This window comes from Arvicanthis niloticus, chromosome 1, assembly GCF_011762505.2.
Source record: "Arvicanthis niloticus isolate mArvNil1 chromosome 1, mArvNil1.pat.X, whole genome shotgun sequence".
NCBI classification, from domain to species: Eukaryota; Metazoa; Chordata; class Mammalia; order Rodentia; family Muridae; genus Arvicanthis; species Arvicanthis niloticus.
The window spans coordinates 110,294,925-110,312,409 of NC_047658.1; the positions used below are offsets into that span (position 1 = coordinate 110,294,925).

General features: G+C 49.6%; 1 protein-coding gene across 8 annotated transcripts; it reads left to right on the forward strand.

Annotated features, from left to right (window-relative positions):
• The first annotated feature begins 412 nt into the window (after positions 1-412).
• On the forward strand, positions 413-17,425 carry Dhcr7 (7-dehydrocholesterol reductase). 8 transcript variants are annotated; one of them, XM_034516131.2, is made up of 10 exons: positions 413-469; positions 949-1,137; positions 4,583-4,751; positions 6,903-6,994; positions 8,066-8,288; positions 10,444-10,534; positions 11,140-11,353; positions 12,503-12,707; positions 14,575-14,706; positions 16,087-17,425. In XM_034516131.2, exons 4-10 carry the CDS (start codon positions 6,909-6,911, stop codon positions 16,549-16,551), a joined length of 1,416 nt encoding a protein of 471 aa, XP_034372022.1. In that variant the 5' UTR covers positions 413-469; positions 949-1,137; positions 4,583-4,751; positions 6,903-6,908; the 3' UTR covers positions 16,552-17,425. The 8 variants fall into 8 exon arrangements, with proteins under 8 accessions (XP_034372022.1, XP_034372042.1, XP_076770274.1 ...); XM_034516151.2 differs by lacking the exon at positions 413-469 and adding an exon at positions 708-723 and having other exon boundaries at positions 949-1,078; XM_034516141.2 differs by lacking the exon at positions 413-469 and having other exon boundaries at positions 978-1,125.
• Positions 17,426-17,485: the final 60 nt, after the last annotated feature.

Sequence of the window (17,485 nt, forward strand, 5' to 3'; positions counted from 1 at the left end):
AGTACCCATGTGCCAGCTCATAACTCCAGTTCCAGGGGTGACCATGTATGTATGTATGTGTGTATGTATGTATGTATGTATGCATGCATATCAAGAGCACTGGATGCCTTAGAAATGGAAATACTGATGGTTGAACAACCATGTGGGTGCTGAGGCTTGAACCTTGGTCCTCTGAAGAGCAACCAGTACTCTTAACTGCTAAGCCATCTCTCCAGTCCCGACCGTATATTCTGTATAACCTATTATTCTATTCAAATGTGTACCCTGACTGGATCCCGGGGTTGGGAAAAAAGAGCAATAAAGGACATTGTTGGGCAGCTGAGGCACCAGCACGTGGACAGTAGCTAACAGTGCTGAAGTCACTTCCGTTACCAGTTTGTTTCATTGTGGTTGCAGAGGAGACGCTCGCCAAGAGAGGGCGACTGTAACTAAAAAATGTCAGGTGGCAGAGAGGAAAGAGATGAAAAGAGTGAGTGAAACTATTCACAGCTACTTTGTTAAGGCTCAGCTGGCGGGAATGCAGGCCGGGCTTTCCCCAAATACCCTTAGGGCACGGAGGTGTGACTGAGTCTTGCCCACCAGGGGACCCGTTTGGCTGTCAAGCTAGGGCCTCAGCTGCAATCACAATCTGCTAGCTGCCTCTTCCTTGTGGGGGGCTGGTCTGGACTTGTCTCGCGGGCTCGGCAGTATCTGTCGTTCCGTGCACAAGATGCTCTCCTTCAGGTAGGAGCTCTGCAGCAGGGTAAACTGAGGCACGGGAAGAGGAGGCTCGGAGCCTTCGCGGCCGAGTCCACATTTACATCCTTCTTTCTAGCAAGCGGAGTCGGACCGGAGACCCCAGGGGCGTGGGCGGGGCGGGGCCGGTCCTACTGTCAATCTCAAGCCTGCCGCCGCCGACTGGCGGGCCTGGTGGGCTCCGAGTCAGCTCACTGCCTTCACCAATCACAGGGCGCGGCTCGCGAAATCCGCTTCCGATTCGCCGTTTTTGTGACCTCACGTCATCTGGAGGCGGAGCTTCAGGCAGACACTTAGGGTGCTGCGGGAGAGTGTGGATCAACCGCCTGGACCCGGCACGCAGGTGAGGTTTTGCGTGCACGGACCAGGCCAGAGTGCAGGAGAAGGACGGTGAGCACAGAGGTGAGAGGGGGAAAGCGTCGAGAGTGCAGAAAAGTGTGCCGTTTGTACAAAAGAAGACAGTGAGTATTAAGGAAGGAGGCAGTTTGTGAGATTGTGGGGGGGTTGTGTTTGTAGATCAGGGTATGCACCTTTGCAGGTTTTAGGTAGATTGGCGAACAGATGTGCAGATTTAGAGGTGTGTGTGTGCACAGGAGAGGGGGCTATGTGCTCGGGTTTGAGAAGATGTGTACTGAGGGAGGGGGCCTGAAGTTCGGGTGGGGGGGAGATGCTTTGCCCAGATGGTAAGGTGCACCCGTGATCAGGTATGGAGGTGGACCTTGCTTAGCTTAGCTGGGGCCTGTGGGCAGGAGAGGCAGCCATCTCTTGTGGTATGAGGGTCCAGCTTCCTGGGGGACCTTCGAATGCTCAGGTATAGAGGGGCAAGTATAGACTCACCCCCTGACCCACCCTCCTACCCCAGGGCATATACGATCCCAAGAATCTCCTCATTGGATTTGAACGATTCTATTTATTCTCTCAGGAGATAAATGGATTGCCCACTGGCATGAAGATCATACCAGACATACCTGGCCTCCCCAGGTTGTGAAGAGTCCTCTGTCCCCCTAAAGAACAGGATGGTTTTCAGAGGAAGAGTTCAAACAACTGAACATCTTTAATTTTTTAGCTACTTCTGATAGAATCTTCTTGAAATTTCTCTTTAAAACAAACAAAAAAACCCAAAGTAGTCGATGGGTGTACAGGGTCTGCACTCTACATGCCAAAAAGAGATGCACCTAGTAGTATATGGTAAAGCCCTGCTGCCAAAGAATTTGGTCAAAACAAAACAAAAAACAACAACAAAAACCATTTGAACAGAAAGGAGGAACAGTGATTGTGCAAATGAGAATTTGTGGAACGATCTGGAAGGGTAATGAGGCCTGGGATGGCCTTGAGGGAGGAGAAAGCACTTTTTGTTTCACATTCGACATATATTTTGGAACTTCTGAGAAGCAGAGATCTAGTAGCTTTGATTAGAACCAGAGATTACCCCAAATCTCAGGTCATTTCCTCCCTCATTGGGCTCATTTCTAGGGGCTTCAGGAACTACTGTTCCTCCACAGGGACCCCAAGCTTTCAAGATAAGTCAGACCAAAGTTCTGTGTTCAGAGCATCAGAGGAGCCCCATGCAGAGCTCACCAGCCTTGGGTCACCCTAGAAGCCAGCCTCCCTGACCTGAGGAAAGTGAGGCCCCGTGAACTCCCAGATGCCTTTTAATTACAGAAGCTCTTCTGCTAGGAAAGGCAGTGAAGTCCCAACATGCCCCTGTTTGTAAGGCTTCCGGAGATCTAGAACCTCTAGTCTTCCTGATCCTTGTGATACAGGAGGGAGGGACTCCGCCCTGCCGACACCTGCAGAGCCGGCTCTTTCTAGCACTGGGTGCCAGAACGTCTGATTTCTTTGATGATTTTCAGAGGGTGTGACATGAGTTTACGTGTCTGTACAGAGCATTGCAGGAGGTTCTTGCATCTGTCTGCTGCCACAGACCCAACTGTTTCCCAGGATGAATTCCCAATGGTACATGTAGGGGCATATGTTTCTCACCACATACCCATTTCCAGGATTTCCTACCTTTCCATCTTAAAATCCAACCCAAAGCTAACAGATCTCTAGATTGGACACCCTACTGCTTCTGGAATATTCCAGAGACATAGATGCTTCTGTGGAAGATCCCCGGAATCTGATATGCAAAGTTAGCCATGTCATCATTATTATACAGCCTCCCAGTGTGCCAAGTGGAGCACCAGGCCCAGTCTTGTCTCATAGGCCATGTGAGCAGTTGCCCTGTCTTCTGCTTTCCCCGGTGTCTCATCTGTGAATATTATTCATTCTTCCCGTGGGCTGGGCACCTGGCACTTGGCAAATGCTGAATGGATTGTAGCTCTGGCAACAGGCTGTGTCATCCTGTGAAAGCCAGGCAGCAGCTCCCTGTAGACATACTTTTTTTGTTGCCCCTTTAGGGTGTGGAATGACCAAGCTGTGGCCACTAGGGTCTGGTGATGTCTCATACCCTTTCCAAGGAGAGATCCGAAAGTCTCGCCTTTCCCCAGCACTTTCTGTGTGAGTTTCTCGCCACCCTGAGGCCACCCATAAGCCAGGCCACAGCAGCCCACATGGGTCTGTGGAAGGAGAGTCTACTCCCATGACACACCTCCCCAAACTTCTGACCTACAGAAACCATGAGAAGTGCTGAAGGCTTGTTTAGGTTTGCCATTCCCTGGCTTTGTGCTTTCTGCTGATTGAGTAGCTGTCTCCTGACCTCCACACATGCTCCCTTCCATAGGATGGATGGATGGATGGATGGATGGATGGATGGATGGATGGATAAATATTAAAAACTGACACGTACATATAACCCCTAGTACATAGGAGATGAAGCCAGAAGGGTTAGAAATTAAAGGTCGTTCTTGGCTATACAGCAAGTTCAAGGTCACATGCCCATGAAAAGGACAGACCAGTCACTTTCCTCTGTGCTGGGTATCATCCCTCAAGGCCACAGGTGTTCTGCTTTAGAACCAACCACCCTTCTGTTACAGGGTGTTTGCATCTCAGGCCTTGGTGCCCCACACAACCCCCTTGGATCTATAGCCATCAGGTTCGTGGTGAGCACTTTTTGCTTTTCTCTTCCTGAATTGTCACTGAAATCATTCCACCTCCTTAGGTGTGGATGTTTTTCCAGTTGCTGTGTGACCATGCTGCCGATGGTGATGTCTGGTCAGCTGAACAAAGCCTTCAGCTTCCTTGATCTGAGTCATGTTATTTCCTTTTCTTTTCTTAAGACAGGGTCTCACGTTTTTTGACCTGGAACTCACTGTGTAGACTCACTGTCTGTCAGGTGCTGGGATTAAAGATAAGGATACCACCATGCCTGGCCCATTGGTTTCATTTACCATATGGGGTACCAATGAACCTTTCTCATCTGTCCTTTATAAAGATGACCATCACAAATCCTTGGGGACATAGACTTATATGCCATGGAGCACTCAATAGGTGCCTGATTCTCTTAAATTCTCATGGAAACCAGTTCCCAATCCAGGTCGTTCTCTGAGCTACTCTGTGTCCTTGGTATCTCAGTGGCTTCTAGTATGTTCTGTCAGAATGTGCCAGCTCCAGGGTGAGTGCCAGAGTGGTTTTTATATGTGCAGGTTCAGCACCAGCATCCCAGGGAAATCTGTTACCATCTGTCAGGCCTACCTGTGCTGGCTGTAGCACTCCTGAGCCTCTGGAAACTTCCATTCACTCACCCCAGCTCAGCCCTTCAGGCTCCTGCTGACATGGCTCAGTCACCCCTAGATGGACCCTGTTGAGTGTGTACCCCAAGCTCTGAGCCCGTCCCTTACTTGACATCAGCAATAACCTTGTCGCATACAGTGTGGATCCTTATCTGCCGTTCACCTTGACCTTTCAGTCTCCTGGGTTACTTTGCCGTTGTTGTGGCCTCTGTGGCCTGCTGTTGTTCAGCATATGGACAAAGATTGATCAGACCTTGGGGGATTTCTGAGCCTGGACATTTCGAGAGCCACTTTTGAGAAAGACAACATCATTCTATTGTGAAACCTGTGGCCCAGAGGTCAAAGGTGAGTGTGATTGCTCACAATGCCCTTGAGTGTGGGCAGTAGAAGCCAGGCACTGTTTTAAAAGCTGAAAACTAGGCGGGAGAGGTTGCTGAGGGTCAGAAAGCACTGGCTGCTCTCCCAGAGGACCTGGGTTTGCCCAGCACCTATGTGGTGGCTTACGACTATTGGTAACTCTCTTCAGTTCCAGAGGGTCTGACATTTTCTTCTGCCCTCCGTGAGTGGTGCACAGATAATACAAGTAGACAAAATCCCCATGCACATAAGATTTAAAAAAAAAAAAAAAAAACTCAAAAAAGCAATCCCCAAATGAAGGAACCAGTGCACCAGTCACATGTCAGCTGTTCAGTGAGGCTTGGGAGTGGAAGGGGATCCCCTCTACCCAGCCGCCACACTTTTATATCTTTTTACAGAATCTGGTGCCTCTGACAGAGGTATGACCGGATACATGACTTCCACATAAATTTAAAATAGTTACTTTTTCTGAGTCTCATGTAGACCAAGCTGGCCTTGAACTTTCTATGTAGTTTAGGGTGGACTTGAACTCCTGATCCTCCTGCCTCCAAGTACTGGGAACACGGGAGTGCAGTACACACCTTTGTGCGTGCTAGGCTCTGCCAACTCTTCCAACTAAGCCATAGTACCAGCCCCACTTGTTATTTTATTTTAATCACATTTTCTGTGCTATTTTTGGAGGTGGAGTATGCCATAGGGCATAGAGGTCCGACGACAACCCATAAGAGTTGCTTCTCTCCCTCCACCACATATGGGTAACAGGATTTGAACTCAGGTTGTCTGCCTCAGCAACAGACACCTTTCCCTACTGAGCCATCTTGTCAGTCTTTGTTTTTTTATTGTTTCATGGTAGACAATGCATGCTATTGCTAGGTGTGGTGGCTCACACCTGTCCTCTCAGTCACTGGGAGGTGAGACAGGAAGATTGCTGTGAGTTCCGGGCCAGTCTAGGCTATAGACTAAGTCTCTGACTCAAAAAAAAAAAAAAAAAAAAAAAAGAAAGAAAAAGTTCAGAAAGCGTGTACTCTGTGGACAATGTTCTTCAGTACCCCAGCGTTGAGGTCTGAGGTTCTCTCCTCATGGGCTTGCATAATCTTCTAGCATAATAGATTATCAGAAATTAATGTTGGTGCCAAGCTTTATATCCTTGGGGCTTATCTGTGAGTCAGGGCAAGAAGAGTGCCAGTCCCCTCTGTTGAAACTCCTGGAAAGCTTGTGGGCATGCCCTGGTTTTACTGTGATTAATGTAGGCACTAGAGATCAGGGAGATAAGGAAACCTTTGGTAGTTGTGTGGGACTGTAAATGGGGCCATATACTGAGTGCACTGTGTGTGCTGCTGGGCAAAAAGCAGTGTGATAGTTTCTAGGGGATGGGGTTTGGGGGTAGGGTGAGGATGGAGGAGTCAGGGTGGGGCTGTCAAAAGCAGGTTGGTATATCCAGGCAGCACAGGCTCTGAGGCCAGGATTGCTGGAGAACAAAAACTTCTTAGAGCTTTTAAGATATTACTTTAAATCCCTGATAGCTTAAAGTTTTACAAGCTAGACTTGTTTTGGAGGGGGAGGGGAGACACCTGGAGACCTTATCTATGACATGTGTCCTCCCCTCAAGGCCCTGGTGGGGGAGGGATGAATAGTGAGCTGCCTTCTACTGGAGGGAGTGGGACAGTGCAAACAAAGCATGGCTGTGCAGTGAGCAGAGTTATTCAGAAGTCAAAGGAACAGGTTACCCTAGAGGGAAGCCACTTGCCATTAGCTGGTCACAGTCTACTGAGAAGGGGACCCTGGACCTTTTACACTGGTGCTGTACAGGGACATCTGTAAACATGCTCTGACCAGAGGAAGTAGTTTGTACTACCAGGAAGGATGAAAGCCATATTCAAAGATGGTGAAGATCCTGGGGTCTGAAGGAGCAGAGATGAGTCCCTGCATCTGCCACAGCTGGGGAAGGTATTAAGCAGGGTGGGAAGGTTGGGTGGGAGGGAGTACAGGCTCAGCAAGGGCCTTTTTTTCTTCTCCCAGAGTCTGTTGTAGGTAATCAGGTACTAAGAAAGTTACAAAGGTTGCCTGCTCTAGTCAGCACTTGAGTCCTGGTGGGGTCTAGCTTTCTGGAAAGATCTGAGCCTCTCTTCCTTCCCTCAGGGGCTGATGGCTTCAAAATCCCAGCACAGCGCTCCCAAAGCCAGGAGTCCCAACGGCAAGGCTGAATCTCAAGGACAATGGGGCCGTGCCTGGTAAGAGGCTTATCTGTTTTACAAGCAAGAGGGTGAAGCCAACTCCCAAGGGTTTCAGCCTCAGGGATGTTATAGATCTAGAAAAAAGTTATTATTTTATAAAGACAAATGAAAGGTCAGCTGTTTTCCATTCTATAAAATAAAGAATTGGAAATAAGAGCTTAGAAACCATTTTGGGTATGCTGTCCCTTGTCTGAAGTACTTGGGGATGAAAATAATCTCATTTCTGACACATGTGCCCATGCAAGCGCGCGCACACACACACACACACACACACATACACACACATAGGGTGGGGGAGAGGTATGTGTGCGTATATATTCTGATATATCTTAAGGAGAGGATTATAAGAACCCCACTCTCATTGCATGAAGGTAACCTATTTGCAGCATGCCTATGTTTTTAATGCAACTTATCACTTAAGGACAGGTGTGGGACTCTCCTCTGTCTTACCCTATCAGGAATCCAGGTCTTTCAGAGGGCCTAACGGTCATCTTGAGCCCTGCCACCAACCCAGGAAAGCTGGGTTGGTGTCATGGTACTCTTTCTGCCATTGAGCAATATGAGTGCTTTGTGTGTAAAGTGTCTTTAACACATGAAGTGTGTCAAGCGGATAGGGCCCGGGGTCGGTAAGGGCCCCCTGCACTCATGTACTGGTCTCTGGGCTTTTTGTTGGCAATCACAGATAGGACACCTTCTGATGCTGCCACAGAAGCAGCGTGAGTGACCTGCCTTGGCTGGAGAGATTTCTGAACTGATAACTCTTTCCCACCAAGTTCTAACTGGTGTGAAGGAGAGGCCGAGGGCACCTTGGCGACCCCATGTGACCCAAGGGGATTGAAGGGCATGTCAGAGACCCCTGTGGGGGGCTCAAGGCACAGAAGAGAGTCTCAGAGGGATGGAAGAGTGTTTTAGGCATCCCACCATGGGACAAAAGGGAATCTCAGAGTCCTCCATGGGGCCCAAGGGATGGGACATTTCTGTCCAAGGAACAGAAGGGAGTGTCTTAAGTCCCTTGTGGGGCTTGAGAAGAAGAGCCCTCATAGTAACCACCCTCTGTCCTTCTCTCAGGGAAGTGGACTGGTTCTCCTTGGCCAGCGTCATTTTCCTGCTGCTCTTCGCTCCGTTCATTGTGTATTACTTCATCATGGCATGTGACCAGTACAGTTGCTCGCTGACTGCCCCCATGCTGGATATAGCTACAGGCCATGCTAGTCTGGCAGACATCTGGGCCAAAACACCACCTATAACAGCTAAAGCTGCCCAACTGTACGCCTTGTGGGTCAGCTTCCAGGTCAGTTCACTGCCTTGGAGTTGGGGTACAGTGCATGGAGTAGGGGTTCTGCTGCCAGGGTCTTGTCTGGGATGCAGACTTCTGACCCAGAATGATGCTCACATTGTCAGGATGTTTCTAGTTAATTAGAAACAAATACATAGAGCAGGAAGCACCTATGTGTCTCATTGTATCCTTCATGGTTCCCTGTCCCGCCCCCCCCTCCCCCAACCTCCCCAACCTGTCTACAGCTCAGCAGCATGCCCTTCTGGGCAGTGAACAAGGCTGCCAATGGGAGGGCATAGGGTGCCTGAGGGAGACCCTTCACACAGCTGGAATCTTTCACAGTAGCTTCTGGGAGGTGCTGTCCTAGACTATACTGCTTCCAAGGGTTGCCAGATAGACCTGGTCCTGAGTGTCTTTGTCTGTGATGTAACCTCTCTGACATGAAAACTAGGAGCAGCTTTCATAGGATGGATGTTGGACACAGATGTAAGTCTACACCTAGGACAGGTTAGGGAGCCACATGGGAACCAGGTCAACCTTTTTTTCCCCCCAGGCAGAATCTTGCTTTGAGACTTGCCTCTCCCAGGGCCCAAGTTTTTAGACTCCAGGGTCTCCTTCCTTTTCATTACCTCCATCGTCTGGGTGAGAAGGACAGCATGACTCATGGTTGCTAAAGCATGGAAACAGCCCAGCTAGGACTGGATAAACAATACATGGTCTGTCCATAAATAGAAAGCTACTAGACTGTAGAAATGATGGGCCTCTGGTCCAGGCTACCCTTTGGGCCAGTGTTGGAAACAGCTGCCAAGTAGAAGGTGCCAAGACCAATTGGAGCAATTGTATTTATGTGAAATGTCTAGATCACATTCACACACTGGAAAGATTGGCGGCTCCCAGGGACTGTGGGAGAAGATGAGAAACAGTTGACAATGGGAACAGGGTTCCCCCCTTTTAAACAACAAAAAGTATTTGGGCACGGAGGTTGAGACAGGGTTTCTCTGTGTAGCCCTGGCTATCCTAGAACTTGATCTGTAGATCAGACTGGCCTTGAATTCAGAGAATTATTTTTTAAAAAGATGTATTTATTATATGTATGTGGATGCTTTTCCTACACACACACGCACGCGCATGCACACACACATATATATGTACGCTGTGTGTTTACAGTGCCCAGTGGAGGCCAGATAGGTTACAGACAGGTGTGAGCCACTATGTGGGTGCTGATGCTGGCACTGGGAATCTAACCCGTGACCTCTGGATGTGTAGTTGTTGCTTTTAACAGCCAAGTTTTCTCTCCTCCATCTTATGGTTCCCTTTTGTCTTAGGGTTTTACTGCTGTGAGCAGACATCATGACCAAGACAAGTCTTATAAGGACATTTCATTGGGGCTGGCTTATAGATTCAGACGTTCAGTCCATTATCATCAAGGCAGGAACATAGCAACATCCAGGCGGGCCTGGAGCAGGAGGAGCTGAGAGTTCTACATCTTCATCTGGAGGCTGCTAGCAGAATACCGGTTTCAGGCAGCTAGGATGAGGGTCTTAAAGCCCATACCCGCACCTACTCCAACAGGACTACACGCTCCAATAGTGCCACTCCCTGGGCTGAGCATACACAAACAAAGCATCACAAGTGTCCATCAGATTGTGGTGATGGTCGCCTGGTCTTGTGAGCCTGTTAGGTGACTCTGAGTCATGATGTTGAAAGGGTGGGCTTCATGGGATGTGGATCACAATCAATGCTTTTATTATTAATTATTTTATTATTATTTTTTAATAGGTTTTTTAGAAATTACTGATTTTTATTTTACATGCACTGGTGTTTTGCCTGCATGTGTATCTGTGTAAAAGTGTCAGAACTCCTGGAGCTAGAGTTACAGCTAGTGGTGAGTGGCTCTGTGGGTATTGGGAATTGAACCTGAGCCTTCTGGAAGAGGAGCTAGTGCTCTTAACTGATGAGCCATCTTTCCTGCCCTCATCTCAATGTTTTTAAATGGCTTTGAAAAGGATGTGGGAGGGCTCATGTATCCTGGGAAGCCTGCCCAGCTTCTTCAGTGCTAAGCTCTAGAATAATAGACTTGCTTGTATCTGCCCAATAAAACCAGGCCAGGTAAAATCACCCAGCCATCCCCTGCAGGCTGCCAGTCTTTCTACCTAAAACTCTATTTCAGGTGCTGCTTTACTCCTGTCTTCCTGACTTCTGCCACAGATTTCTGCCAGGTTACGTGGGAGGCATCCAAGAAGGTGCCATAACTCCAGCAGGTAACCTTTGCCTCTGAGTTGGTACGTGTCTTGCCCTGGCCAGTCTGTATCTCTGGCTCCTGGAGTGGCTCTCCCATGCTGCATTCCACAGAAGAACCAATTTAGTTTGGATGCTGCCCACCGGCCTCAAGGTTCTGGAGACCACTCATGCTATTGTAGATGTGGTACCTCCACACTCAGGAATGCAGTCCCTAAGTCGGCTGTCTTTCAGTCTTATTGCTTCACGGCAGTGGGAGGACCCTGGCTTCACTCTGCAGAGGCACCGCAGCAAACACAAGGGGAGCCTGGGAGAACATTGGGTTGACTTAGTCTTTCCTGCCACATGATTGACCTTGCTCATACCTCATAGTCCTGTCCTCGAGTTGGGCTGGATAACGTGGGTGAGAAGCAACACAGAGCAGCCACAGCCTCATAGTGTGAAGGGTGCTGCTAGCCTTTAAGCCTGGATTTGAAACAGAAGATGCCCCCCATCCTTTGGAATGGTACCTGGAGGCTCTAGCCAAGGGCTACACCAGCAGAGGTCAAGGAGCAGATAGGTGTGAGGCAGGCACACGGCTAGGCCAGGTGATCTAACATGAGTACTTCCTCTGATTGTCTCTCTGCAGGGATTGTAAACAAGTATGAGGTGAACGGGCTGCAGGCCTGGCTCATTACCCACCTCCTCTGGTTTGTGAATGCTTACCTCCTATCCTGGTTCTCCCCCACAATCATCTTTGACAACTGGATCCCATTGCTATGGTGTGCCAACATCCTGGGCTACGCTGTGTCCACGTTCGCAATGATCAAGGGCTACCTGTTCCCCACTAGCGCCGAAGACTGGTAAGTTTCTTAGTGTCTGGGCAAGCCTAGAATGGATGGTGGATACCTCCACCCAGGACCTGCAAAGAAAATTGAGAAGTGAGATCTGGGATTAGCCTTTTGGATACCTAGACTTTCTTGCTTTAAGAACTGCTAGCGGTAGCCAAGGCTGCCAGGGGAGCAGTTAAACTAGAAGGACAACTTCTGGCTGAGGAGAAGGTAGATCATTGCCTCTTTCTTTGGATTATTTCTTATAAAAGAGCCTTAGAAAGACTCTTGATATCTCAGCAGCTTTACCGTAGCTTTGACTTTGAGCAGTGAGCCTCAGATGAGAATGTTGGATGGCATGTCACCCTGTCTGCAGTTGACTACCCTACTGCATTTTATGGCTCCCAGAGCCGTTGCTGCTTTTGTAGATGTAATAATTGGTTCTTTCTGTTTAGCCCGACTGTGGGAACTAGTCATGAGAACCTGCTGTCCCAGCTAACAATAATCCCTGTGCACGCACAGTAGGCTATACCTAGGAAGGGTCTTCACCCCAATTATCTCAGCTGATTTTCTGCCCTAGCTCAGATAAAGGGTTTACTGTGGGACAGGTGACCAAGACCATGAACTTGGTCAGTGAACTTGTGGAACAGGAGAAACATGGGATTTAGGCTGTGAGCACAGGACATTTGCCACATAATCCAAGTGCCCCTATGTTCTGTGTCTCTGCCAAGCATGAGCACAGTGTACTCTGAGTCACAGTGAATGCAGATATGAGGCTGAGGGCAGGGCTGCCATGATCTCCTCTGCATGGACACTTTAAGGTCACAGCTGCATCTGGGCTTCCTCTTTCAGTAGCCAGCATCTGAACATTGGTGTTCACAAAGCTGAATAAGCTATGTGTGGCAAGATACGCTAGTTGATTAAATGTGTCTTTGGAAAGCAGGGGATATGGCTCATTGGTTAAGAAAAACACTGGCTGCTCTTGCAGAGGACCTGAGTTCAGTATGTAGCACTCACATGGCAGGTCACAACTGTCTATAACCCCAGATCCAGGGGATCCAATTTCCTCTTCTGACCTCTGAGGGCCCTCTACCCACATGGTGCACAGACAAGCATGCAGATAAAACACATAAAATACATCTAAAACCAGATTTTAATGTGTCTTCTGTCTATGTTTTTAAGCAAATTCACAGGCAATTTCTTCTACAACTATATGATGGGAATTGAGTTCAACCCCCGCATCGGAAAGTGGTTTGACTTCAAGCTGTTCTTCAATGGACGCCCGGGGATTGTGGCCTGGACCCTTATCAACCTGTCCTTTGCTGCCAAGCAGCAGGAGCTTTATGGCCATGTGACCAACTCCATGATTTTGGTCAATGTCTTGCAGGTAATTTGGTGTGCTTGCAGCCAGGGAGGGTAGGGCACCACACCTGCTGGACTTTGGGAGAGTTTCCAGCATGCCATCCTGTTGAGAGCTGGCCCTTCCAGGTCACAGTGAGTACATGCTGAAAATATACGATTACATAGATGCTATTGTGCTAGCCCCCAATGGGACAGCATGTAGTCTGGCCTGAGCCAAGGATGACTCCTTAAGTGCTGGCCTCAGAGGGAATCTGAGAGTACATGGGCTTTTGTTCACTAGCTAGAGAAGAGAGATGGCAAGCATGCTCTGGGCACAAGGAGTGACCTGTGTCGTCCTCATAATGGGAGAGGTTGAGACCTTGTGGAAGGTCCTCTGTCCTGAGCAGCCAGAACTAGGAAGCTCGTGGCCAGGTGGGACCAACACAGGGACCCTTTTGGAAGTTTTCATCTTTCCGTTAAAGGCAGTTATCCCTCAGGAGGCTGCGGCAGGGATTGTTATGGGTTCAAAGACTGGCTAGGGGCTACATATTGAGTTTAAAAGTAGCCCGGACTACAGAGTGAGACCCTATTTCGAGAATAACAATAGACTAGGGAGAGGGCTCTGTGGCTAAAGGGCTTGCCCTGAGAGTATGAAGGTCAAAGTTTGGATCCCCAGAACCTGTGTAATTCCAGCCTCAAATGACAGAGGCAGGGGAATCCTCAGAGCAGGCTGACCAGCAAGACTAACCATATCAGTAAGCTCTGGGTTTGCCAGAGATGCCTTGCCTCAATGAATAAAGTGGACGACTTCAATCTGTGGCCTCCACATGCACAGACATTTGTTCATGCACCTACATACCAATGGATGCCCAGTACATATACCACATACCATATGTGGTGGTGTGTGTGCCCACATACATACCACATACACACATGTATAAAAGAGAAGAAAGGGGAGGGAAAAAAGCAATATGGGAAAAAAAATGCCCAGTGGTGCTGGGGTGTGGCCTGGGTCTGGTGTATCCAGCAGGGCTACAGGGTGCCAGGGGCAAGTGACTGCAGATGAGGAAGAGGCACAGGCACAGTTCAGGCTAACTGACTGTGTGCTGGGTGGGGCCAGACTGCAGACTCAGAACTGGATGGAGTAAGTCCTGCCTCTCACCAGCTCTGGTCGTGTGAACCTGAGGTGTGGGTGATATGGCCAGGACCGTGGCCTTTGGGAGGGATCTTCTCTGTGGTTCTCCATAAAGCTTCTGTGCTGGGGCATAGAGATGGATGGAGAAGAGACGTACAGAACACTGGGGTCTGGGCTCAGGAAGCTGGGACTGTGTGTACATATTATAGGCAAATCCTGTTATGCCTGAATAATGTACCACTTTTGCAACTGTGACTAACACACTTAGCACCCTAGAGATGAATCTAGAGTCTCTAGAAGGCTCTCTGTGTGTCCAGCTGTAGTCACAGCTTTTGGCCCCATGTCGGCTCCCTTGAGGTGGGAAGTGACAAGCAAGATTTTTGCTTGTGTCCATCTCTGTAAGTGGACTTCAGTCTCCTTGGACACCTTGTGTGTGTGTCATGGTTCTGATGGGCAACTGACAGGGATCAATGCTGGGACATTCACCATATGGATGTCTATGTTTGTGTCTACCATGGTACTTAGCGCCAGCTTCCCAGAGACAGTCCCTGAGCTCCTCCATCCTGAGCCCCCTCTGCTCTGAGATCCACATCTCTTGTCACCTGTGGGAGCTATATCTGGGAACCCTTCCTGCTGATGACAGTGGCCCCACCACCCCTCTAATGTTCCCAGCCCCACAGTAACTTAATCAGGTTACTTAGCAATACCCCAACTGCCTGACCCCCATCCCTCCCTTGCATGGGGATGAGATGGTGACAGTTTTGTCTCTGTCTTACAGGCCATCTATGTGTTAGACTTCTTTTGGAATGAAACCTGGTACCTAAAGACCATTGACATCTGCCATGACCACTTTGGGTGGTACCTGGGCTGGGGAGATTGTGTGTGGCTGCCCTACCTCTACACGCTGCAGGTGAGGAGGAGCAAGGGGATGGGACATGGTGTTACCAGCTTCGTGGGCGTTGGCTGTGTGGTCTTTAGGTGCTCTAGACTGACCTTGAATAGATACACATGCTGAGCTTGCCAAGGTGTTAGTCCTTGGGGTTCACTGAGCCAGTGTCTTCTCCAAAGGGGGGAAAGCCCCCTGCATCACAGATATCTTTGACCCAGTATGAGATTTGGTTCTCACTCCACCCATCTTACACTGAAAGTACCAAAAGTGGAAAGCGCACTTAACATACCTGGCCTACCAACGGTAGCTCATTCTTGCCTTCCCTAATGCACACATGGCCACGATTGGGCAAAGTCATTCCACAAAAGGCTTGGAGGGCTACTGAGAACTGTACTGAAACTGAACAGCAGATTGTGTGGATTGGTTTTCACACCATCTTGGTCTGGGAGGACCTGGCATGGTACCAGTGTGAGTGTGTCCCTGTGGTCAGAGACCCATGCCCCCAAATCAACTAAGGCAGGATGGAGCCATCAGGGTGGCCAGCAGTGACTTGAGCCAGCCTTATTTCCACCCACTTGGATGTATTGGCACCGTGGTAGTAGTGGGCCTGCTTATCAGCCCCTGCTGCTGCCTCGAGTGGCGGGAAGGAGCTCAGAAGTCTGTTGACCTCTCCAGGTGGGAATCAGTGAGGTGAGCCTCTGTTGGCTGGTCATGTAGCTGATAGGGACATGGGTTGTGGAAGTGGTCTAGCTACCTGCGCAAGGGTGCTGGGAAGCAGTTGTTCCCTGCAGAGAGGACGGGGAGAGTAAGGACAGGTATCAGCCCGACTCACACTGTAGGTCCTCACCAGCCATAAGCAGCTCACATGGTTGGGTTTCTGCACCAACTGGGCACAGGCTCATGGGCCACCTCACTGTATCTGTAGTGCCGGTGTGTGAGCTGATGACAGCCACACTTCCACGGGTCTTTCTATCTAGCAGGCCTTGTTTCAACCTCATGTTACTCCGTAACCTCTATGTTACGGAGTCCACAGATTAAACCAAACATGCATTGGAAGTAAGTTTTTTAAAACTTGCTGCTGGGCCTGGTGGCACACACATGTAATCTCAGCTCTTGGGAGGTTGAGGTAGTAGGGTCAAGAGTTCAATCCCCCTCAGCTGCATAGTAAGTTCGAGATCAGCTTGGGCTACATGAAACTATCTCAAAAACAAAAACCAAAATCCCTGAGTGCTGGGATTACAGATGTGTGCCTTCACCCTTGTATCTTACTTAACATAAAAGGAAGCTGGCGTGACAAGTCTGGGGCAGGGGCAGGGTCTGCACTTTTTATCCCACACTGATGCTCACCCTGCTCCGTGATGGGGCCACCCTTCACTTTTCTTCCCTCACCCTCTCTCACAGGGCCTGTACTTGGTGTACCACCCTGTGCAGCTCTCCACCCCCAATGCCTTGGGCATCCTGCTGCTCGGCCTGGTGGGTTATTATATCTTCCGAATGACCAACCATCAGAAGGACCTGTTCCGCAGGACAGATGGCCGCTGCCTCATCTGGGGCAAGAAGCCCAAGGCCATCGAGTGCTCCTACACATCGGCCAACGGGCTGAAGCACCACAGCAAGCTGTTGGTTTCGGGCTTCTGGGGTGTGGCCCGTCACTTCAACTATACTGGTGACCTGATGGGCAGCCTCGCCTACTGCCTGGCTTGTGGTGGCAGCCACCTTCTCCCCTACTTCTACATCATCTATATGACCATCCTGCTTATCCACCGCTGCCTCCGCGATGAACACCGCTGTGCCAACAAGTATGGCCGTGATTGGGAGCGCTACACAGCCGCTGTGCCCTACCGCCTGCTGCCTGGAATCTTCTGAGGGCCATCCTGGGAAGCATAGAGAGGCGTCATTGAGTGTGCGGAGTTGGGTGCATGGGGACCGGCGTCTGGCTTTCCCCTGCAAGGGCCTCCTCAGTTTGCTCATCTAAAGATTGGAGAGCCTGGTGTCCCACAGTGTCTGGCTGGTGGCAGCTGGAGAGCTGAGTCCACACTGATGCCCCAGCAGAATGACTTGTTCTCTCTGTTCAGCATCGTAAGGGCAGTGGCTCTTTCATGGATGGGAGCCCACCATCTATGCTGTCTAGGTAGCTTAGGCTTACCAGATGTCTCCCAGGATTGGGCCATCCTGGTAAACTGGAGACAATGTAAGATCTAAAGAGTTTGGCAATATCACCTTCACCTCCCACCTGCCCTAGTGGACTAGGCTCCGTTTTTGTCTGTAGCACGTGCAGTGTTAATTGATCAGCAAAGGGTTCAGGGACCATTGAAGGAGGAAGGCTTTTTGTTTATGTTCTTGTTTTTTGTTTTTACCCCAGGAATGCCATGCAGTGGACTGGGATATCCAGGGGGCACTGCCCACTGCACAGTCCCTGGCTAACAAAATCTTTCTGGCATGAGACAGGGTTCCCAGGACTCCTTGAGTACCCACCTAGCAACTCATCCACCCGCTCTTTTCCAGAAGGTGCTTCTTGTTTACCCCTGAGACTTGGCTCAGAGGTGAACAGACTCGGCTCAGACAACCCAGAATAAATCACCAGCCAGTGGCCTCAGCCAAGCAGGACACACAGTGTTGGGAAAGGAACCCATTCTCATTAGGGACACTGCCCCCAAAACTCAGGGTATTCTGTAAAACTAGAGAGGCTCATCTTAGCCTTGCAGGCAGTTCTTTGTATTAAATCTGCCTTTTTAAATGAGTTACCTTGTGCTGTCTCCTGAATGGGCCTGACTAGTACCAGGGGTGGGGGTTGGTCTGG